Source organism: Asterias rubens, chromosome 15 (assembly GCF_902459465.1).
Source record: "Asterias rubens chromosome 15, eAstRub1.3, whole genome shotgun sequence".
NCBI lineage: Eukaryota > Metazoa > Echinodermata > Asteroidea > Forcipulatida > Asteriidae > Asterias > Asterias rubens.
Window position 1 is genome coordinate 3,643,476 of NC_047076.1, and position 25,683 is coordinate 3,669,158.

A 25,683-nucleotide genomic window follows, 5' to 3' on the forward strand; every position below is an offset into this window, starting at 1 on the left:
GATGAGAATTAGACAGTGCACTCTCCATTAAATATTATATTTTATGTTTTCCTCCATTTAGCTGTGTACACATCATGCCTGCAGGAAGTCCAGGCTCTGTGGCTCTTTTGTAAACATGTGATGTCACAGGTCACATCGTCTATAAGATGCCTGCCGTCGATTTCACAAAACTCTTCCCAACTACCCAACCCTGCACTGTAGCATGTAGACCTTAAGATTAATCCTAAGTTAGGACGAGTCACTCGTCCTAACTCGAGATAAGACGAGTCCTAACTCTTTGTGAAGTCGATTCCTGTTCATAAAATATCAACAGTTTGACCCAAATCAGTTTATGACGTCATGCATAGGGTTATAGTCTGGTCCCCGTCGAAAACAATAGTCTCTGGACGTGTTTACAGACTAGACTGATCATTCGATACTCTCAGATGAGGCTGTGACGTAACACTGTAGAGAGTGACTCGACGCAATTGTTTTTACCACCATGACATTACAAATTCACTATTGCTATATAAATTATAATATCCTCCACGTGAATACGTAACCAGTTCCCGGTTCACTATTGATGTTCTAATTACTCATTGCGTATCCGCATCAAAGGCTAGTGGCTGGTGCCAAACAATTGTTCTTGATGAGCTTCAAAAACAGACCTATAAATTCACAAACGGTTATGAGAGAGAAACCGATGTAAAGTCCAACGATGCCGCCGATGTCACCGAATAGGGAACTCTCCTGGAGGGACAAATAAAACAAAAGAAACTCTGACAACTTTTGCGAAGGGAAAAACAAAATGGCCGCCACGGATAGTGAACAGAAACATATTTACATGCCTACCTGATACGATGGCGTCTCTTCGGTTCTCTCATAGTTCAGCTCCTCGTAATAAATTTCAAGTCTTGCAATATTTTCACTGTAAAAAAAAAAGTTGTACAAGTCTTGAAAACCGAGTTTTAACATAAACATCCCTCCATGAATTGTAATATTATTGTTGTAAGCAACTCGTAAAACATTTTAAGTCTTGGATATTTTCATTAAACAAAAAAAAGTTTTAGTCCTGAAAACAATGAACCCTCTTTATCATCTGGACTTTTGTTATTTTGCCGCAAGTGCAACATCTGAACAAAAATTGTACACCCATGGCAAAGTGCCCCGTAAATCATGACCTTTATTTTTGCGCCGATCGTGCAACTGGCGTAGATGTCAGTTAAAGTACCATTAACAAAACAACCATTTAAATTTTAGGTTCGGCTATGTTTTTATCCACTTACTAAATATTGTCCTCATTAAGGACCTTCGTCTTATCGTTGATGGAATGTATGTTGCGCAAAAGAAGTTTCTGTTGGTACGAGAAGAACAAAATAACAATAGGTTTTTGAAAAAAGGGAGTGGTTATGCACTGCAAATAGTGGGGTGTTAAATACACTGGACACTATTGGTAATTGTCAAAGAGCAGTCTTCTCACTTGGTGTATCTCAATATATGCATAAAATAACAAACCTGTGTAAATTTGAGCTCAATTATTGGTCGTCGAAGTTGAGAGATAATAAAGTGAAAAGAAAGAAATCAAATTCGCGGAAAATTACTTCTTTCTCGAAAACTACGTCACTTCAGAGGGAGCTGTTTCTCACAATGTTTTTATACTATCAACAGCTCCCTATTACTCGTTCAAGTAAGGTTTTATGCTAAGAATTATTTTGAGTAAGACCAATAGTGTCCACTGCCTTTGAATTGTTGATTCTATTGGTTTCTAGATGTGACAACACCTACACGACCAACGGTATAGTAATGGTGACAAATAACACCATGTTGGTGTAGTCACATATAGATACCGGGAAGAAACAATTTAACTCTCCCAGTTTTTGCAGTGTGTTGTTCTAGAATAAAATAAACACTATACATGTACCTGGGAACATCAGTTAGGAACAATTTCATAGTGAGGTGCTTATGCCGAAAATATTGCTCAAAACATTTCCGCAAGGCATTTACAGTTGGCAGACATGACCTTTTTCTGGTTGGCATGTTTTTGAAATCGGGACCAGATTTTCACCAAAGCCGGGTTTAAGAAGCTAAACGGAAATTGGTGACATGTGACGGTGGTTCTGTCGATATTTTTTCTCCATTGTGGCAATAAAAATAAGCAACAGTGGTTTGTTTTGGTGATGAAATGCTGTTCAAATCAGTGACTCTGACAGTATATTAGACGGCAAGAAAAAATATAAAAATAAATATATAAACATAACAAGCAACTCAAAACCAAGCGGTTTTTCAGCAATTGGTTTTTCTTCTTCTATGATTCTACTAAAGTGTCGCCTTACCGCGAACTTCCTTGAAGGCCACACGGACATCGAACTCGTCTTTGTATAATAAATGTCACTGAAATTAAAGCAAAGATATTATTAGTAATGAAAATAAATGTCAATAATCAAGAAATTTTTAAAATATTTCACATCATTTATAATGTATTCATGCTATGACGTCATCAATGACGTCATCATCCATCCAAAAAGTGTATGTTTAGTACGTAGTTAGTTCAAAGTCTGTAAGAGCTTCGATGTTTGCAACTTGCAAGCAAAGTTTCAGGTTTTGCACTGGATTTAAGACTTACCTACACTGTTCCGGACAATTGCATTTTAACATATCATGATGATATACAAAATATACCAGGTTTTTGCATAGATCTGAAGAGGGGATAAGAAAAAACAAAACCCATTGATTAGGCATACGTAATGTTTTTAATTCATAGTAATTTTATTGGAATATTTAGTTTCTTTTTTTCCCTCCATTTTTCCCACGGAGGAAATTATTTATGCAAACTTAAAACAAAATATATTACTTAGAACTTCAAAAATTAAGGACTGAGAGAGAGAATGCAATTTAAAACATTGTAAGGCATGTTGGAATAGTCAAATAATGGGCCGTGCTCTCCTTAATCCAATACAGTGAGGGAACAAGGAAAGTTCCTCGGTTAAATGGGGAGTAGACAATCGTGTGTGCTGGATAAAGTTTAAGGAACATTACAAACTTAGTTTTGCTAGCAAAACAGTTGCTGGCAGTGTAAGCACTTTATGTAGTCCACCATATACATAAACTGACAAACCTGTAGAAGTTCGAGATCGATCGGCCATCTTGGTCACAAGGGAATAGTGAAAAATTTTGCATTGCATCGATGCCAAAACCAAAAATGAATAAAACGCTCACTGAGCGACAAACTTCAAGGCGAAATTAGATTGTTTATTTCTCATCAAATATGAAATTTCAGACAGAAATATTTTCAAGGGATGTATTCTACTATCATCGTCATTAGACCGTGAAAGTTTTATGTAAATCTTTGAGCTTTTACTTTTTTTTTGTTTCGTACCAATTCTGTAACGTTCTTTTAAACATCACACTTGGCATTTCACTCACACAATATAGACCAGATTTAAAAAGGGCTCTTAACTTGGTAACCTATCCAAAGTTCGAAGTTACCTTTTTTTCTTTTTAAATCTGGTCTAGACTATAGGCCTATATTTATATGCTAATCGATATTACCTTGCGTATCATTCAACAGTCTACACCGCTGCCCGTCTAACTCCAGTGTGTCTGAACACCCACATTGCTCCCATATATTTTTATGGACGCATGCCTTCTTACATAACTACAGAGAAAGATTACAAACAATTTGTTTTAATGGTTTTAAATTGTGTCGACCAAATGCACGACAAATGAGGATCACCTATAGCCAAAGGGAAGATGCCTGTCTTTTATGAAATACTTGACAAAAACTGGTTTTAAGACATGTTCACACCTTTTCTTATACTTGGTGTGTCTCAACATTTGCACGAAATAACAAACTTTTGAAAATTTGAACTCAATTGGTCGTGGAAATTACTTCTTTCTCGAAAACTACGTTACTCCAGAGGGAGCCGTTCTCACAATATTTTATTGCTTGTTACCGCGAAAGTTCTCAAGCTAACAATTAGCCTATTATGAGTAATTACCAAAAGTGTCTATAGTGCCTTTAAATTTGTTGTCAAATTGTGGTCAAAATTCATAACAAAAGAAGATCCCATATTTTTTTTTAAACTCACCCCGCGGTCGTATTTTTCAGACGTGGTCTTTCGGATCGTTCCGTTTGCGATAATCAATGTATTCGCCACAGTTTCCATACAGTCCCCGTGCGGTGGGCCTTTGCGAATTACGTCATTCTAAAAAATAAAAAAATTGAAAGACATTGGAAAAAACACACAAGTTAGGCTGTGTCCGAAGCTGCAAATCAGTGGTAGTTCAATAATTATAAAACGAGTTAGGAATAGAAACAAACAGAAAACACCGGCTAGAATATTATTTGTATATAACATCAAAGTACTAAAAGGATCTGCCGTGGTATGAAGATTCGCTCTAATATACCACAATAACACTGACAGACTTGAAGAAACAATGAGATAAACAATGGTATGGTTCCCGACTCACGTATCTTAGCCCAATGGATGTGACCGTCCCCGGCTTTATCGTGATGCCGATATCAGTGGGGCTTGGACTGATATGTGTCGGTGTGATCGACACCCGTACACCAGCCTCCTGTCCGTAGATACTGATATACTCTGACTGCTCCAGAAATAAGGTCATCTGGAGACCTGTGACCCGGAAGTAAAAAGAACAAAACGGAACGATGACGGAGGAAGTGATGAATTCGTGTGTAAAAATGATTATGATAACTTTAATAACTTGTTCTTGAGGCATTTACAATAAAGTATCACTGCACTTGTGCCCATAATATTCCTTTAATCTTTCTCAGCTCCATGGGGGAGTATAACCCGGGTAACCGTCGTTCCTAAGGCTTTTTTAAACATAATATAGGGCGCCACCAAACGACAATCGTTTAAATAAACCATGTGATTCTGGTGTGAACCAGAGTGAAAAGCAGGGCCATTAGCAATATAGCTAAGCACAACTGTACGCTTACTCGTGGTACAGTTACCAGAGCCAAACCACTAAATCACTTACAATATGTGACTGGATTCCTGCTCACATCTGCTAAGCAAAAATTTGCTGTGCAATGGTGTGCTTAAGAAGGTATATGAAGTTGGGCCCTGCACCTTACCCACAGGGGGTGTTATTCTTTAAGCAACGGCACTAGAACTTCGACTTGTTTTTTTTTAAATATTTTTTTTACCATTTCTGCTTCCAGTTTTCGATGCGCGCATCTGTTGATCCTTATTGTTGAATGTGAAACAGTTCCCGTACTTGTCGTTTTGAATCACTTTAATTAGGCTGTAGAAATAACAGAGGATAAATAAATGCAACTTCAAATAGATGAGGAAAGTATTTATAGATGGAAATGTATGCATGTGACCCTTTTTCAGAGAGCTCGGGAAAGTACTGAGTCGGCCCATACAGTGCTAACACACATTGGTATGCGTAAAACCAAAATTAATAGAACTTCAATACAACTTAATTGAAGCGTATATAACATAAAAGTAATAATTGTTACCCTTTAGAAATACTACTAAAAATAGATAGTAAACTTGCGGATGCAGCATGTGTTTTAAATCTATTGTGTAGGGGTGTTGGTTATGAAAAGAGCCGGTTTGGTCTCTTAAATCTTGTATTACTCTTGGTAATTGGACCACATGTTTTGTTTCAATCCTTTTATTTGGTGGCAGTTTCAGTTCAAAAGGTGATATGACCATTCATTTCCAGAGTAGGCTATATCAAACGTATACAAACTCTTTTAAAAATACTAGAGGAAAGTGCTGGAGGGAGGCGAGGGGGATAGATACATTGCAGTCCTTGAACTGCCCTTTTTATTGAAATTTGTGGCTAGATCAACTTTAGATTCAGATGGTCCAACGGAAACCACAACCCTGGCAAAACGAGCCCAAATAAAATTACAACATTTTGGGCGTGTGGAAACCACAGTCAGACCCCCATTACCTCATGTTACATTTCTTCTGTTCATAAGTACACTGCAGTATGAAGTCCTCCTTCTGGTGCCCAAAATTGGCAACCTGGTCCCCAGAAAGTTCTAAGACGTCCACAAGATCACTGTAGTCTGGCCTAGCGCTGAACGTCATGAAGCTGTCCCAGTTTGGGGGATCGAGGTCAGCCACCCGATCGAAAGGTGGTTTGGTATAGTTCCTTGGAAATGATTCAAACATTGGGTAGAATTTGGGCTTCAGGAGGCTCTTGTAGGGTAGATACCAATTAGGATCTGCGAACGGGTCTTCTTTGTCTGAAAGTATAAAGTGATGGCATTTAAAGACAATGGATACCTTTGGTAATATTGTCATAGACCAGTCTTCTCACTTGGTGAATCCTGCACAAACCTGTGAACATTTGGACTCAATTGGTCGTCGAAGTTGCGAGATAATATTGGAAAAAAAAACACCTTTGCTTGAACTCGAGACCTCAAAATCATATTATGAGGTCTCGAAATCAAATTCAAATATTTTTGTGAGAAATATTTGTTTTTCCCTCGAAAACGACGTTACTGCGGTCAGAGGGAGCCGTTTAGTTTTCACACTGTTTTATACATAATCTCCATTGGCCGATAATAAGTAGATTTTTATACTAACAATTATTTTGAGCAATTACCAATAGTTTCCAGTTCCATTACAACTTGTTTTATAGAATAATGAAATATTCACCATACATGTTTTTAAGGGTTTTGGAACCTTTTGTATATTACGATTTTTACCATGACATGAATCCATACTCACTGTACATGAAGTATGTAATTATTAGTTACCTGAGAAGTTTCAGCTTCATTAGTCTTTAGGTTTTTGACGAAAAAGGTGAAAATTAGGAGAGTCGCGTAAACACTAAGTCTGGTAAATACGTTGTATGTGCTAATTTCCTGGAGACGAAAATAACTTTCGTGACTTTGTTTTTTTTTACTCATTTCTCAAAAAGTACAGCACATCAGCAAAGTAATATTTTAAGGGAGGTTTTCTACCATCTTTATCTTCAAACCGTGTAAGTTTAATGTTAATCCGTGGCAATGCATTTTGTGTCCTACCAAAAAATACCCAAACCCTCGATGTTCGTGGTGTATATTCAAAAGGAAAATGGTGCAGTCGTACTGAGATACTTTGATAGCTTGTTTATACCTTTTGGCTTGTCTGTCAGACATTCTGTTTCATCGTCCCCCTCCACGCAATCTCTTACTGTGTTACACAACTTCCGTTTCTGTATGAAATGTCCGGCTTTACCGCTGCTTCCGTAACAACGGTGATAACCAGGCGGTTCGGTCTCATCTAAAAGGGAGACGGGAGAAAATATAAAATTGTTGTGAACATAATTTTATTTAGTAAACAATTTGTCTCGGGAATTAATATTTGCCGGTAGCGTAAACAAAACGCAAACAAGACAACGATACTGCTTGTATGTTTTCCATCAACAGAACTGTTAAAAATGAAATGACATCTTTAAGTGCCTCTACTAGCTACCGGGCAATGTCGGTGGTCTATAGTTTGTAAGACATAAAATAACAAAGGTCGCGGGTTCGAATCCGACCGAGTTATATGCCTGTGCTTATTTTCACAAAACTCAAAAAAGTACTGAGCATACAGTGCTAACACTAATCGGTGTATAACCAAAGTTATTAATCTTTAGTTATTGTGTTGTAAAGACGATTGCAATCTTACTGAACGTAGACAAACAAAATAAAAGTCAAGTCTGTGTATCAAGTTTTGCATCATTAAAACTATTTGAGTCCGTTGCATGCTTTACTATACTCGGTAACTTACCGAACTGAGGGCATCTTTGTTCGTCCCATGCTGGCGGGTTAGTCTCCGTCACCTTCTGGTTGTTAGTGCAGTCGTTATAACCATCACATACTTTGGTCTTGTGTATGCATTTTCGTCCTCTAGCTGAGTCGGTTTCTTCACACTGAAACTCATAGAGGTTGCATTCTAAAGTAAAGGGGTGGACGAGATATTAGCAATAGCAACCTCGTTCCTAGGGGCGACCGATCTCGATAAGCCATATTTTGTTTTTCAACTCGCGGTGTTTTGCTGAGTGATGAGAGGATACAGCAAAAGGGACCGTTAGAAAACGGTAAATGTACGGTGTCGCATGCAATCTATGTCATCTATGCAAAACTATCCGGAGGAAATTATTGCATATGCAATATTGCATATGCAGTTGTGTCCGCCCCCGTGCAAAACCGCCTTGCAGTAAATTAAACGCCTTTGGTCGACGGAACACGTTCGCTTTTTTTTTACAAGCTAAGAAATGAATGACATAGGAAATGTTCGGCCGTTGGGTATTCGCTGCAATCATAAAACACGTGAATATTCATGCTGCATAAAAATTATACGTAGGTTCAGTGCATGCACGCTCGCTTACGCGTGCACATACATGTTCAGTCATGTACATGTCCACCGGACGGTTTTTGCATAGCCCCGGACACGACTGCATATATGCAAAAGTTACCGGAGCGGACAGTATTGCATATGTCAATTAAAAACGGAATCCTTAAACAAAAAATCACTGATTTTTTTTTTTTTCGTGAAAATGTTTTACTGTTCTCAACAATTGCAAGAACTCAGCAAGTCTTTTTTTAAGGGAAGCTTTCTTCCATCATTTTTTTTAAACCGTGTAAGTTTAATTTAAATCTGTGGACGTTTGTGTTTTTGTTTTGTGTCCAACAAACAACATACCAAACCCATTACGCCAAAAAAATATATTCAACTAACTAACTGACCGGTCACGATGTCATCACACTGCATCTCCTCTGCCCACTCGTCTCTTCCATCGGCACAGTCTGGGAATTTATTACATGTCTGCCAGTAAGGTATTTCTTTCCCGTCTCCGCAGCTGTAGACTCGATCGGTTGCTGAAAAATGAGCCAAATTGGAATGATGCAGCTAGCTGTTGACAAAAGGGTGTTGCATTTTGACAAAGTTGGTTACAATCTGTTCCTGTTTCAACCCCCATCTCTCTTTACCTCTAATTGCGTATAATGGCTTGAAGTAAATAAATCTAAATAGTATGGGACAATTTGTCAACCATTGTTCGTTTCCTTTATTGCTGTTGCCACCTAGCACCCCAAAAGGGTTGTATGTTCATACGTATCATTGATGCTTCTGTACTGTGTTTGAATACTATGAATACTATACTCTCGAGTACCGTATCGATGGCACTCGCAGTTGCACTTTTATGAGATCCAAGTACTTGGTTTTCGGCTTTTGGACGTGCTACAAATTATCAACACACAGTATAAGCATTTGCTTTTACTTGAATGGACTTAGTAATTTTATTCCAGTACCACCGACCACCCTTTTGTACTCGACCACAACACTGGTATTAACTCACCTAAATTCCTCTTGCGGTTGACCTTACGCATCTGAGTGGGAGGGTCAAACTGAAGGTTCGGGATCAGCGGAGTGATGATGCTGATATCTGCAGCTTCTGAGACCCAGTCTGTATCGCGTCTCACACGTTGTCTGTCGTCAACATTCGATATATTTGGACGATCTAAAGACATGTTGAGATATTAAAAATAGTATTTAAAGAGTTAATTTGTTTGAAGAGTCTTGTTAATACAAACTCACTTGGTATAAGTACAGCTGCAGCATTCGATGTGGTTATGGACACAGATTATCACCCACAAATTTAATCTGAGAAGCGTTTACTAACAGTATTGTCTCTCAAATCATACTTTGTCTCCCAATTACGGATTCCTCTTCCCAAGTAGGATAATGGATTGATTTTTGGTTTTTCATAGTGATTTGATGTCAAATTTAATTAGGATTCAATTGCTAATCATGTCAGCAATGTTTGTCGTGCTGCTTCGTTTGCTCTTCATAGAATTGGCTCCATCAGACAATATCTGGATGTGAAATCTACTGAAAATTTGGTTCATTCCTTTGTAATGTGCCGCATAGATACCTGCAATAGCCTTCTTTACGGACTACCTGACACTCAGATTGCCAGATTACAACGTATACAAAATTCAGCGGCCAGACTTGTCACCAGAACTCGCACTCGGGAATCCATCACACCCATTCTTAAGGATCTACATTGGCTACCAATACGGGCTAGAATTGATTTTAAAGTGTTGGTTCTGACTTATCAATGTATCCATGGTATTGCCCCTGTTTATCTCCAAAGCTTAGTTCAGGAGTACAAAACAACCAGGAATCTACGATCTTCAAATAAATCCCTTCTGACCCCCCCAGTTATCAAAACCAAGTCGTACGGTTCCCGCTCTTTCCAATATGCAGCAGTTCAGTTATGGAACAGTCTTCCAGAGGTTGTTAAACAGGCTGAGACATCAGAACAATTCAAAACCCGGTAAAAAAACATATCTGTTTACTTTATACAATAATTGTTGATTTCCTTTTACAGGGCATAGGGACCTCACGGTGATATGCGCTTTATAAGAATGGTTTATTATTATTATTATTATTAAGCAGTCAAGAAAAGGGAAAGACATACATCAGCGTGCATGAAGCAACTTTCCAACTCACCGAAATAACCCATGGTATTGCAGACTACGCCCACATCATGCCTATGATCGTCCTCGTTCCCTGTTGCCACTCGGTAGAAACAATCAACCAACAAGTTCTCGAACCCAGTACACCGCACATCAGTTATGAGGACGGGTCCAGTTCCCGGACCAAAGTCGTAAAACTCGTCCCAAAGTGCCCCGGCCGGGAAGCCCAGCTGACTGCATATGACGTTCTTGTCATCGATAGTCCAGAACTGATCCGAGATCGTACCCACGACACCTTCTGCAGTGGTTAATTGTAGACGCCCCTGTGAAGCATTGCTTCTGTCGTTTTCTTCAAGTGCTATGCTGATGTTCAGATTTACTGCAAAAGAATAGTTGAAGTTAATAAGTTCTTCTGAACCCTTGCATTGGCCGATATCTGTGATGAACGTCCCCTGTCTCTCTCCGCAAGGACATAGACAGGCACTGGTCATCTACCAGTGGATACAGTGATTTCATTGGATAAACGTGCAGTGACCTAAACTTTCCATATCTGTGCTTTCATTGGTCCGAGGGGATGTTTGTCAGCTGCATTTTTGGTTGTCTGCGTCTATTTGTTTTAGGATGTGACTGTATCTCCATGTGAAATGTGATTATGGACAGGGATTGGCCTATAGGCTGGAGAGCACTCTTGGGCGTAATCACGAGCCTAGAAGTGCGACGTCAGCAGATGTTCACGCTAGATTATTGGGTGCGTTCGTTTAGCTTCCCTGGGTCGACCCGGTCTGCCTCGGTGCGTTCCAATAGCTTTGACGTCATTCTGGGGACTCACCCGGGTCAGCCCCCAGTGCCCTGCTCGTGGAGTGGGTCACTTGGGGGCAGGCCCCAGGTGCATGACGTCACTACGAGAACGGTGGGTGACCGTTCGTGTAGCTCTAGTCAGGGGCTCACCCAAGTGAGAACCGCGGGGTAGACCATAGCTGACTTACCATTGTGACAAGTGAAAACCGGTGAATATGGACGTTCAACGATGCAGCTATCGTTGGCTTCAATCATGCCGTGGTTTTGCACAAAGCACCAGGGCCTGTATTGCAGACCACTTGGGTTCCTGCAGTAGTTATGTGTCACAGTGGAACCCGGTTCTAACCCCTCCAGTTCCCAGTACTGGAGTCCATTGTAGCCTTCAGAGGTCACGTTGGGGTGAGACCAGGGGAGGCAACCTCGTACTGAACTGTTTCCTTTGTAGTCATCTCCGTATGGGGAAAGATAACATCCAGAGGACACTGTAAGATAATCAAAAGTTGGAATTAATTTTTGCGATTTTTATTTATTTATATATATATTTGTTTATGTTTATGCAAGTCGCCAGACATACTAGGCCTGAAGGCCACTTCAAGGTATGTGCTGAAATCAACTATTTTGTTCCAGGGGCCGTTGCCACCTACTCCTGGGACTGGAATAGGGTTTACCCCCTGTACGGATGTAGGCTTGGTTATCATCCATCGTCAGAAGCCTGGCTGGTAGAGTAGAAAGCACTGCCCCTCAAAACAAGGGCGCAAAGTATACATTTTGTTTTTGAACCTGCGAACATTTCATTTTGAAAGGTAGTAGCGTCGTTTTGGATTTTGCTGACAATCTGGAGCGGTTATGTCCGCACTAAGGAAGAATAATCCGTACTGGAGTTGACAGTCTGGATACCGTTTCATGCATAAATGTTTCTTAGATTGATGTTTTTAAAACCTCTTTCTCTATCACATTTTCTTAGAACGAATCGTTTCTCAAAATATTGAATTCTGGAGAAAAGTTGTGGTCTGGGTTACTTTGCTTGGCTGTTTGAATCAAATATAAGTTTGCATGGATTTCATATTGCTTAAGTTTGAAAGGGAGCGTGAATATTCCGTCTACACACCTGTTTTGCATGGTTGTGGTATGGAACTCCCAGGCCGGTAACAGTCCAATTCGCCATCACATTCGTACAGTGACGTCCGTATACGTGGACTGGTTCCACTAGAGTCGCACGTAATCCAGTACCCAGACTCCACTGTGATAAAAGAGTTTTTTGTTAATGGGGCATTTTGCATTATATGATGGTGGAAGCGTATGTTTCTAAGGGTGTTTAATAATTATGCTTCAGCGCATCTTTAACGTTATGAATGAGCGCAGTCTCAGCAATAACCGCCAACTAGGTACCTTACTGTGGGTACATTCGATTAGCTTCCCTGGGTCTACCCCGCGGTGCTCACTCGGGTGAGCCCCTGACAAGAGCTAATCGAACGATCGCACTCGCCCTCTCGTGGTAACGGCATGCACCTCGGGTCACCCCAATGTGACCCACTCCACTAGCAGGGCACTGGGGGCTGACCCGGATGAGCCGACCCGGATGAGCCCCTGGAATGACGTCAAAGCTATTCGAACGCACCGGGGTAGATCGGGGTCGACACAGGGAAGCTAAACGAACGCACCCATTGTAAGCAAGAAACTTATATTATCTGCTGCCATCAACCGTCCCAAAACAAAAGCCCCCATGATAAAATTATGAAAAAAATAGACTGGCCGTAATTGAGCTGTGGACATTTCCAAACTCACATGCATCACCTAAGACATTAAGCGTCAATTTAAAACTATCCAGTTAGTTAGTAGGTGCTGTGAAATAATGTGTAATACCATTGTAGAATAGAGTATGTATATATGTAACTCATACATGTGTCCTTGAGAAACTTTAATTGCCTCCCTCCATCCAGAAGTAAATCAGGCATGGGTGGTGGTATTTAATTAATTGAATCGGCTAGATGCACAGCCTGCATACTTACAGTCCATACTGCATACTCCCCGGGGAGCTGAGATGGTTTTGATATCTAATGCGTATTAATGCAATGTGTCATGGACGCCATTCTGCTGTGGGGGGGGGGGGGTCTTTTGACACGATAGAACCAGGAACACTTACCAGCCGCAAATGAGAAAGGCAATGAGCGTGAAATCCCGGAACATTTGACAATCTCAACTGGAGTTTCATCCGTGCTGTTCATAAAGACACTGCAAACTGTATTTAAATTAGACATCATATTAAACATAATTATTCTCAGCAAATCATTATTCCTTACCAAAAACATACAAGTGATTAAAAAAAGGCTTACCAACCAGTAAATACATTTTGAATCGTAACAAGCAGTGGTCGATTTCACAAAGACGTAGGACTAGTCCTAGTGAGTTATCAAGAACCCAAGGCTAGTCCTAAATTAGGACGAGCAACTCCTTTTTGTAACCCTTTATTGTCATTTTGTTATAGGTCCCTGATTTTAAAGACAAAATACTATAACCTAAAACAAATTGTTGGTTCCCTATGAAGGTTTATTATGCCTACTCACTGCAATTAGTTTCGTCTGACAATTGAACGCACTCGTCTCTCAGGTTACAAAGCACACCGCAGCCACCGCCCAATGGACAAGGCGCTTGAGGTGGGTCACATACTGCCTCTCGTCCTGTCAATAAAACAAAATCAACGCTAATAATAACAATAATAATAATAATAATAACAACAATAATGGCTTTTTAGAGCACAAATTAATTATCGGTCACCCAGTGACGCTCAAGGCGCTATAAAATTCAGTAGTTTTCTTCAAGGTAAGAAAAATACGTTTGCTTTATGAGACTCACTCATTTTTACACAGTACGCATGTAATGGTTTACAAGGTGCTGTGACTCAATATGCAGCCAATCAAACCAAGAACACTGGGACGATCCTCTTCTCTTTTTGATAAGTGCACTATGTTATTTCACGTGCGTTACACAACAAACGGCACCAACGGCTTTACGTGCCATCCGAAGGACGAAAGACTGGTCCCATGTACTTATCCGTACGAATAAGGGCCGGTTTTGTTTGTACAGAAACAGTGATATCAGTGCATACAATGTACATGTGTTACAGACTTGTACATCCATTTCCAGATTGTTATTATTATGCGAGATCGGTACATCCATACCACGTGACCGTCATGATCTTGACGTAGGATCAAGGCAAATCTCTTGCGTAATTATAAAGGGCCTCGAATCGTGACGTCATATGTTTAGGTTACACTAACGTTTTCTCTTTATACAATTACGTGACCAAAAGTAAAGACAGCTCACGTTGTTCAAAAAACATACTCTTTCTAAAGGTATTTGGCTTAGGTAGACCCTAATTGTTGTACTTTGTTTGCTAAAGTCAGGTACACGGCAGTCATCATTGGATAACGATTCTTCCTTTAAACCATCAAGGAACCAGACTATAAGTGCTATTTATTTGACCAAAACAAAAAACCCAAAACCAAATATTACAGAAGGAAAGTCTTGAATAATGGGAAACTGTAGGAAATAAATCAAGGAGAGGGCATTGCTTGGCAACAGACAGCTCAGGACAGAGTGAAATTCAGTAATGGTCAAGAGGCTTATCTTCTGCAGTGGTGGAGTAAAGGCTAAAGTAGAAGTGGGCTATAGTAAAAAGAATAAGTCATGTCTTACCACAGACTTCTAGAGATTCGTCGTGGCCGTTTGTGCAATCGTTCTCCCCGTCGCATTCGTACGCCAGATTGTAGCACTGTTGAATGTCTCCACATTGTGTATACTGGCTTGACTCACACGTAAAGTCTGATACTACTTCTGATGAGAACAAATATACATAATATGTTAGTTTTGTTTGGAGCTTTACATGGTGTGGATGAAAAGAGCCGGTGTGGTCTCGACGTTTCGGACAGTATACTCAGTTCGTCTTCAGGAGAAGACTTGTATTAAACATTTCTGAATTACCGTGATCATTACCTTAAACACAATACCTATGAAGCGCCACATCTACATCTTCATTGGTGAGATAGTGTGGCAGGCTTAGGGGGTTTCGTATAGCCTTGTCTGTGACCGTTTTTGAAGCTTAGGGTGTTATTATTATTATTATTATTTTATTCGCCATAACAGTACAAAACAAAATACATTGACAACATTATACCCCAAGATGGGCAAGGGACAATAAAAGCAAATACATACTATGATTCGTAGATCTGTTGCCCCACATCTGGGGTACACAATAAAATTAATATAGATTAAACATAATATAGTACACAAAGCAATAATAAAAGCAGAAAATTAAAAACCAATAGAAAATGATAAATATATATTAAGAATAAAAAATAAATTAAATTAAATTAAATTAAATTAAAAATAAATAAATAAGTAAAAATAACAGATGGGGTAAGGATAAACAATAAAGGGAAATAAATAAATAAATAAAACCTAAACTTGTAGATAAATTAAAACGACTTAAAATATTGCACAAGTGATTGGGCTAAAGCTACTATTCAATAGATTCATGAGATTGACAGACAGAAAATCTAAGTGATTTGAGAAAGCTGTGGAAGGGCAAGAGCAGTAGTGAATTACGAATGTTTTCTGGCAAACTAGACCAAAGTCTGGGAAAAAGATGAGGAGCAGATAAGTGCAGAGCATCGGTTCTAGCATACAGGTGTTTGAAGGTGAGAACATTAGGATATCTATGGTTGACAGAAATGATGTCTGCCACATCACAGTGAATAAGGTTAAACTCTGTGGGGCAGAGACCGAACTTTGTGGTAGCTACTTAGAGCGCACAGGTATCCTCTGAAGTGACATAGTTTTTGAGAAATATTTTGATTTGTTTGTTTTTGAAGTCAGTGTCACCTTGTAGGATATCTTGGTTTCTTCTGAAATTCAGATTTTTTTTGAGTGATTTTCAGATCGTAGCTCTGAGCGTGTCATAGTCCCTGAGCTAAACAGTCACATGAAAATAATAATTAGCATAAAACCTTACTTGGTAACGAGTAATAGGGAAAGGTTGATAGTATAAAACACTGTGAGAAACGTAGTTTTCGAGAAGTAAATTTCCGCGAATTTGATTTCGAGACTTCAGATTTAGAATTTGAGGTCTCGAAATCAAACATCCGAAAGCACACAACTTCATGTGACAAGGTGTTTTTTCTTTCAGTATTATCAAGTGGCAAATGTAAACAATTAAATGGTGCAATTTGTAATTGACAAATTTAAGTAATTTCAGAACAAACTGAATTTTAACACGTGTGGGAAGTAAACAATTCGAATTGACTTATAGTAAATCGAGGATAAAACGAACTATTGAAGAGTAAAAATGCGATTAAATTTATCAAAGGATAAAATACAGAACTATATAAAGTATTAAATCATAAACTGTTCAATAGCGGGCGAAAATATTATTATTGCATATTGATGTCTAGAGAGTTGGGTTTCCCCTAATTATTGAGAATAGGTCTGTACCTTCCAAGTCCATCATCACCATCTGTCGATGTTCTGAAATAGTATTCAAATAGTTGGTTTGTAATCTATACTTTGTCAATGTTTCAGTGTAATCAGTTTAAGGGCCGTTCAGAAGAGGCAATGTCCACCCAAAATACGATCATTGCTACACTAGGCAAACATCTTCCTAGTTACTTGACAAATCCAAGATGGCCGCCATTTTTTTATTTTGTGCAAATGGAAACATTGGTTTTCTTATTCAGTATGCTCTACAGATTCCAACATGTGAAGTTTTGCTAATACCCCCCCCCCCAGAAAAAATGGAACGAAAATATATAATTGACCTGACTATTGTTACAATTATCCCATTGCAGCCCAATTTGGGCTAAACTGGGATAGAATAGCGAAGGTATAAACAGGGCAATGGGAGAAGCTTACCGTCATTTGTACTATCTGGACAGTTAGCCTCATCCGATCCATCGATGCAATCCTTATAATCATCGCAAACGAACCCCTTCGGAATGTTCCTTTTTTCAGCCGGACACTCGTGCATATTAGCTGCAAAATAAATAAAACAAATACATTCATAAAATACAATAAAATAATAGTTATGATAACTAAATTGGCGCCCATTTTTTGAAAATCCATCAATGCATATAACATCATCACGTGACAAAAAAGTTTTAATTTAAAAAAAAAAAAAAAAAAAAAAAAAACAAGTCTCTAAAAACGCTAACATTGATTGGCCAAAGTACAAGCGAACGGTGGCCTAGGTAAACATTGACCCCGATAACAAGTTTAACATAACTTTCCTTAGGTAACTGTCAGAGACCAGTATTCCCACATGGTGTATCCCCAACATATACCTAAAATAACCAATCTGTGAAAATTTGGGCTCAATTGGTCATCGAAGTAGCAGGATAATAAAAAAACAAACTTGTTGCACAACTCAGGCCTGAAGTCTTTTAATAATTATTTATTAAGTGAGAGATTATTACCTCACTACGTTTCTTCAGAGGGAGCCGTTTCCCACAATGTGTTATACTATCATCAGTACCAAGTAAGTTTGTATGCTAACAATTGTGTTGAGTAACTACCAATAGTTTCCAATGCCTTTAAACAATATTGCCCCAATTAAAATTGGAAGGGTCAATAAATTTGGAAGCAGCTTAAATAAATGATGTGCAAATGTATTCGGGGTTACCATTTTGCCACTGGTCATCAGTAAGCCCAAAGAGCAAAATAAGGCACTATCACTGTGAATGATGCTGAACGAATTCGTATTAAAACACACTCACCAGCTCCACAATGCATCTCATCACTGCCATCAAGGCAATGTGTCTTGTCGTCACAGACCAGGCTCTTACGAATGCAGCCTCCACGCCTTGCACACTTAAACTCACTGCCCTTGCAAGCTAATAACCAAAAAGAACATCACAATTAAACTCAGTAGATGGAGACAGATTTATAACAGATACAGTATTAGTTGATATTGGATATTGGTCATTAGACACTCGCTGAACGAACCTAGCATATTGAAAAAGTAACATTGTATTCGCTGTAACTTGGAAGTTTAATATGTGAACAATCAACTGTGAATGCTGTTCTTTGAGAATGCCTGGAACTGGTTGCCTGTTATATGCCTCGTGTGACATGACCCATATGATGCACATTCAGTATACTTTTGTGGCGTGTCATGGCCTATAGGTTAAGAGCACCGGACTTAAACTTTGGTGTTTCTGATCAGCAGAGTGTGGGTTCGTGTCCCGGTCGTGACACTTGTGTCCTCAAGCAAGACACTTAACCATGATGCTTCGTCCTTCGGATGGGACGTAAAGCAGTTGGTCTCGTGTAATGTGTAGCGCACGTAAAGTAAAACCAGAGTGCACTTATCGAAAAGAGAAGGGGTTTGCCTCGGTGTTCATGGCTTGATTGGCAGCATGTTGCGCCACAACACCTTGCAAACCATTACACGGTGATATGTGAAAATGAATAGGTGTCATGCTTCAAATTTAACGTAGTCCCTCTTAAGCAAGACTATTAACCATGAGTCTTCGTCCTTCGGATGGGACGTAAATCAGTTGGTCTCGTGTAATGTGTAACGCACGTAAAATAAAACAAGAGTGCACTTATCGAAAAGAGAAGGGGTTTGCCCCGATGTTCATGGCTTGATTGGCAGCATGTTGCGCCACAACACCTTGTAAACCATTACATGGTGTTATGTAAAAAGGTCTCATGCTTCAAGTTTAACGTAGTCCCGCATACCTAACAAGAAAAGACTGTATATTAAAGTGCCTTGAGCGTCACTGAGTTGAGGATAATGTGCGATAATATTATAAGAAGCCACTATTATTATTATAAGCATCACATGGTGTTGCTTGATTACTCTTAATTCCCCCAAGTTGGCAGGTGTGCCTTCCTTGTGGAGCATCCCAGTCTTAAGAATTCCCCTGATATGGAGACCTTTTATTTCGCCTGTTGTGTGTGTGCCCTTGGCCTTCACAACCTAGCGAGTATAACCACATTGTATTAATTTCACACTCTGATAAAATGTGCCATTTGTTGTTTTCCACACCGACCGTAGGGACCAAATCCACCAGGGAACTTACATCGAACGGTAACATAATACACGTCTATAACATTATTACAAAAAAATAATTACTTTCGTAAACGAAGTGAATGGTTTGAGAGACAACACTTGATGATTCGACGGAGCTTAAAGGCAAAGTATATACCTTATTGTTACTCACATATAAATCTTCGACCCCACAAATTGGCCGACCTTGATAGTTCGCAAAGTAAACAAAACAACGTAATCTCAAGGCAAAATTTTCGGATGTTTTCAATTCTACATTTAAAATTCTTACCATAATTATGCATTTTACAACAAACGGTTTCAAACGGTCTCTTTAATGTGAGACGTTGGAACTATTGGTGGCAGTAGACTTACCAGGTAAATTCTCATTGTTTACGTAGTTCTGAGTATGCGCACTTTACCGAGAACAATGGGTTTTCCCTAGTAATTCTGCTGCCACCAAGCGTCCAAAATGTCTCTCATTAATACAACTTTTGACACAATTAAATGTATGTGAAGATCGCTTACTGCAATCGTCCTCGTCTTCGCCCTTGTAGCAGTCTCGTTTCCTGTCGCATTTCTTCCTCTTTGGTATACAGAGTCCCATGCTGCTTCCAGACTCCGAGCAGCGGAAGAAATCCGCGGTGCAAGTGCCAGAATCTGACAAATTAATAAAAAAAATGTGAGAAAAGAAGTTTTACGAATTGGTTTTAAAGGCACTGGTAGAGCAAAAAGCACAACGTCCCCAACCTTTACGAAGCAATCATGGTTAAGTCACACGATCGGGACTCAAACCCACACTCTGCTGATCGGAGACACTAGAGCTTGAATCCGGTGCTCTTAACCGCTCGGCCATGACGCGCCATATTAGTGGTTAATGGCACTGTTAAAACTCCGTAGAAATGGGGATGAAGTTCTAGGTCATGGCCAAGTGGCTGCTGATGTCAGCGGCCAGTGACGTGTGGCCTGATATAGCGAGACTTCTCATTTATGGTCGCACCTGTTCACTATACCGCAAAGGCCAATAATATGCTACAGTCCCATGTGATTAAAATAATGTGTCATCCTCTAACTTAAGATGTCCTTTACAGTCTACGGTGTCCTCAAGTTCATTGACACCTTGATCTGAAAGATGTTGAACGACAAACTTGTACCTCCGTCAGTGTTTTTAGGAACTGTACATTATATAAATATGATTTGCGGTAACATCATGTGTGTGTGTTTACTTGCAACATAGATAGATGTTGTTCTTTAGAGAACCGTCTTACTTGATCTATTACAGCGGAGAAGATTTTCGGAATTTAAGAGTTTTCTCAGTTCTTGAAAGAACTGTCCTGCGTTTTAACTATGATACCCCTGGGCGGAATGTTGAACATCGGCTGGGACTACTACTTTTGTTTTATAGCTTAGGCAGATCGTAATTAAATTCACTACCGCGGAGAGAGAATTAGTTGGTCTCGACGTTTCGACTAGCTTGTCTATAGTCTTCATCAGGAGACTGTACATTGTGATTACAAGACTTACCGTAATTACAGTCCCTCTCATCGCTAAGATTGTCTACACCACACTGTCTAATGCCGTCACATAGTAGGTATCTCTTAATGCACAAGTTTCTTCCCTCGCAATGGAAATCATCATCAAGGCAGGGTGCTGTAAGAAATATATATATTTTTTTAAATAAACATTGAACTGCATTTAACTATTAAAATTGTCCCATATTAACGGCGACAACGGAGGCGGCAGCAAAAGCAACAAACATCATTTACAACAGTAGTAGTTGCAACAGCAACACCAGTAGTTGCAACAGCAGCAGCAGCAACAACAGCAATAGCAGCAGTAGCAGCAGTAGCAACAGCAGCAGCAGCAGCAGCAACAGCAGCAGCATCAGCAACAATATCAGCAGCAGCAGCAGCAGCAACAAAAATATCAACAGCAACAGCAGCAGCAGCAGCAGCAACAGCAACAACAACATCAACAGCTACAGCAGCAGCAGCAGCAACAGCAACAGCAACAACAACAGCAGCAGCAGCAGCAACAATATCAGCAGCAGCAGCAGCAACAGCTACAGCAACAGCAGCAACATCAACGCAACAGCAACATCAACAGAAACAACAACAACAGCAGCAGCAGCAACAGCAACAGCATCATCAGCAACATCAACAGCAACAGCAACATCAACAGCAACATTAACAGCAACAGCAACATCAACAGCAACAACAACAACAGCAGCAGCAGCAACAGCAGCAACAACAACAACAACAGCAGCAGCAGCAACATCAACAACAACAGCAGCAGCAGCAACAGCACCAACAACAACAGCAGCAGCAACAGCAACAACAACAGCAGCAGCAGCAACATCAACAGCAGCAACAACAGCAGCAGCAGCAATAGCAACATCAGCAGCAGCAACATCAACAGCAGCAGCAACAGCAACATCAGCAGCAGCAACAGCAGCAGCAGCAACAGAAACAGAAACAACAGCAGCAGTAGCAACTGCAGAAGTAACAGCAGCAACAACATCACAACCATAAACACCAACATCAACACCGAAAAACCAACACCAACAACAACACCAGCCAGTACAACAACAATAACACAAAAATCAGCATCACCATCAACGGAATTTTAATATAACTAAATATTCAAGGCAATGGCTTAAATTTGGTTTCAGGCTGTGTAAACCGCAGCTTAATCGTGCTTGTTTTTGTATATTAACCGCTATAAAAAATGTCTTAATGGAAGCTTTAAATGGCTTTCTTTTCTTAATCTACATTCAGCAATTTTTTTTCTTTAAATAGCCCTAGAATAATACTAATGAGTTATTAAAGATCAGTGCATGAGGGATAAGAAGATGACTTGGCCTTTACTGATAACATAATAATGATAAACAATATTAGAGGGAAAATGACTTGGTCTTTAATTAAAACGTTTAGGCCTTTTGTTCAACCGTGTTATATATCAAATTAAAAAAAAAGTTGGAAGCACTGGGACTAACTATTGAGTGCATTAAGCCGGCGATTATTGCAAAGTCAACAGTCTGTTTGCATTTAGAAGTGCATACGGCGTGTCTGCCGAGACCATAAGGTTTGTTTTTAACGGTTCATTTACGAAATTATGAAATAAGATCTGGTTCACATTAAGCATAATTCTCTGCTAAGCAGCTCTATGAAATTTGGCCCCAGCCTGAGTCATCGTTCCAGTGCGTTTAGATAGTCAACTCTTTGATGTGAAATGTCCACAAACATTAGATAGGCACTTTACTATATGAGACGGATGACTTCCTTGACCGTACAATGCTAGTCTGAAAGCATTTGCACATTTGATATTAAATTTACCCTCCCGAGAGTTACTGAGTCAAGGGGTACCTTTTATGTTTTAATCTAAGACATTACAGAAAGCGTGGAGTTCATTTTAAAATTCCCCCCGTGGATTACAGTAAGCCTCAATAGGGTAATTATTTTCCCCACTAAATGCATGTTCGCCATTAGGAGAAAATATTATGGGCACGGAACAAATTTTATGAGCAATTTGCATTAACAACAGCACGCGTAAAAGCTCATACGCAAAAACACATGAAGAATGCTTGCGGGAGTTCAAAGTCATTATGTAAATATGCCATTTGCATGTTTTTTAAACATTGGTGTAAAATAATGTTATCCCGATCCCACATTCGGCTTACGAAATTATTTAGACCTTTGCAGTTTTTTTTTTGACCGACTACTAATAGTGATCGAAAATTTGATTTGTTATATTATAGAATGGTGTGGTTCTACTGCAACATTGGTGCAAATTATGTGTTAACCCGACTCAACATTCGGTTTGCCAAAGCAGACCTCGGCAGTTATTTAAGTGGTCGACACCTTGATGTGTTTAACTGAATAAGTATACATAGAATTATGGTTTTATTATACAATCCACGTTAGCAGTAATGTATAGGTAGCATTGTATGTGTAAGTTTCTAAAGACTGAATCAGTAAATCCAATTAAATAGAATTCGAGATTTTTTATATTTTTTATTTTTAAGTATTGAGATTGATCGACATTGTGTCGATCATCATGTGAATTGTGTCGGTCTCGAAGCTCGACAGACACTTACCGTAGTACGGAAGAGAGGCAGATTGATCGACCAGCAACATTTGTCGATGTCTCGACTTGTCGATCACGGAGCGTCGTAGCTTGTTTGTATTGCACACGGTGATTGACGGAAAATCCAGCGTCGTCTTGGTAATGATCACAACCTGTCGATCAAAGCATTAATTAGACTCGTTACTAGTAGTCAACAACTTTGCAAAACTTTAAAATACAGATTCCACACTGAAAAACCTCGGAACGCCTAACAGGTATACAACTTCAACAGTCTTATACTGTAATAACTACTTTTAAGTATTTTAAGTTCAATTGTAAACAGGTTAAAACCATAGAGTCAAAATATAAGCTCTATGGTTAAAACTCGTTTACAAATTTGAGTAATCTGAAATTCATTGAAAATTACATTAAAAAAAAGAGTCCAAACGTTTAGTATAAGGCTTACAGTGCGGCTCCATCTACTCAAAGTCTACTTTTTAAAAGTAAAAGTTGACCCGGATCAAGGTCCTGTCTAGCCTGACCCATTTTTGTGTCAATGGTATCCGGAATCTACATTCGATTTTTCGAAAACACTCTTCAGGTCAGCGTGATCCGGAAATGGTCAGGCCCCCACCGGACCCGGTATCCGGGTCAATTTCGACTCGGTTTTTTAAGGCGTAAACATCAAGTAAAGGGCAAGAATACAAATAGCATTTTTTTTTAATGCCCGCCCATAGAGATTTTCAACAAAAACAGATAATAACTTTAAATTTGCATCGGGGATAAATACTACTCATTTTGGTTTTATCCATTATTATACACCGATGTGTGTTAGCACTGTCAGTAATTTCCCGAGCTCCGTGAACAACAGACACAACTTGGGTGGGTTCATGCATGGGTGGGATTCGAACCCACGACCTTCGCAATTCTAGAGCAGTGTCTTACAAACAGATTTGATTCTCAATCATAGATTCATACCTCAACGTTGACGGGGTAGCCCAGATACTTCAGCACGAGCAAACTTATTTGAAAAACAGCAACAGAAAGCCCGGCAAGAAAGAGAAAAGTCCACAGTAGACGCCCTACTCGAGTTGCAGACCGGAAAATGTTCGGGAAGCCATGGGCTGTGGTGACGTTCAGCGCGAAGTTCTTGATGGTTTCGCACGGTGTTTCGCGTCGCTTGGCCCCATCGGCCTCGCCGCCACTGTCCTGCTGACCATCGTGAGGCGGTTTCAGTGGCATGCTCTGCATCATAAAGTCCTCCCGATCGTTTCTGACAAGTATTCAGAAATGTTGAACAATTTTATATAAGATTCGAAACAAATTTCCGGAAAAAAACGCAGAAGTCACTTATAAGATATGCCTATTTTCCACCTTAATTAAACGTAATTGCATACATGGGTTCGGTATCACGAAACACTTTGAGTTGCCAAATTGACTCGTATTTTGACGTCAAACTTTGCCTAGAAATAATTATGGTTGATGTCCTTTTTTTTTTACAAACAATCTGTAGCTCTTTGTGGAGTGGTAACTTTTGAGCCCCCCCCCTCCCCCTCCAACGGGGGCAGTGGATTGGAAGGATGATGTGGGGGGGGGGGAATTAGACTTCGTTGATCCTTTCAGTTTAACGGAGGGTGACAAACGTGCCTTAATCTTACCTTACCTTGCCGATCTGTATGCATTTGAATATGAAGTGCTATAGAAAGCAATCTTCGCTTTTTGTTTGCATTTAAAAACGTATTTTCATGACATTTACTCAAAACTACAGCACCTCAGCAACTAACATTTTAAGGTACGCTTTCTACTATCATTATCTTCAAACGGTTTAAGTTTAATGTAAATCTGTGGACATTGTATTTTGTGGCATTGCATGGTGAGGTATCAATGTATATTTGGTTTGCGGTAACACCATGTGTGTATCTACTTGCCAGGTAGAGTTGTTCTTAGGGAACTGTCTAGTCTAATTTCTATACCATCCGCCCTGGTAATAGTTAAAAAGCAGGACAGTTCTTTTCGGAACTGAGAAGTCTCCCGAACCTCCGATTATCTACTCCACGGCAGTAGAATAAAGCAAGACAGTTCCCTAAGAACAACTCTACCTGGCAAGTAGATACATACATGGTGTTATCGCAAACCAAATATACATTGTATTTTGTGTTATAAAAAGTTCCCAAATCTTTTGATCTATCTCCCAATTATGGCTTCTGACTTCATACGAAAGAATAAAATCGACCACAACCCTTCCAAAACAATGATCTGTTCAATCAAAGCGTTTTGATGCTCCTAGAAATCCCGGGATATGCCCTTTAAATAAGAAGTGTTCCATAAAAATAACAATGAATATAAAAAACACGAC

General features: G+C 39.5%; 1 protein-coding gene across 1 annotated transcript; it reads right to left on the reverse strand.

The window, feature by feature from the left end:
- Positions 1-240: 240 nt before the first annotated feature.
- On the reverse strand, positions 241-24,432 carry LOC117300189. The gene is made up of 26 exons (XM_033783913.1): positions 24,306-24,432; positions 23,359-23,500; positions 20,787-20,912; positions 19,791-19,922; positions 17,986-18,102; positions 17,126-17,245; positions 14,915-15,052; positions 13,783-13,896; positions 13,362-13,457; positions 12,327-12,458; positions 11,407-11,700; positions 10,455-10,799; positions 9,298-9,459; positions 8,687-8,818; positions 7,728-7,892; positions 7,089-7,235; positions 5,914-6,211; positions 5,153-5,250; positions 4,450-4,613; positions 4,068-4,184; positions 3,529-3,634; positions 2,603-2,675; positions 2,313-2,370; positions 1,266-1,333; positions 832-907; positions 241-729 (listed from the first exon to the last, which is right to left on the reverse strand). Exons 2-26 carry the CDS (start codon positions 23,396-23,398, stop codon positions 592-594), a joined length of 3,456 nt encoding a protein of 1,151 aa, XP_033639804.1. The 5' UTR covers positions 23,399-23,500; positions 24,306-24,432; the 3' UTR covers positions 241-591.
- Between the last annotated feature and the right edge of the window lie 1,251 nt (positions 24,433-25,683).

Coding starts and splice junctions, on each gene's coding strand:
- LOC117300189 (XM_033783913.1), bottom strand. CDS start 23,398: ATGTTGCTGGTCGATCAATCTGCCTCTCTTCCGTACTACG. Junction 15,053..17,125: donor TCCAGATAGTACAAATGACG/GTAAGCTTCTCC, acceptor TGTTCTCATCAG/AAGTAGTATCAGACTTTACG. Junction 5,251..5,913: donor CAGAAGAAATGTAACATGAG/GTAATGGGGGTC, acceptor TTATTTCTACAG/CCTAATTAAAGTGATTCAAA.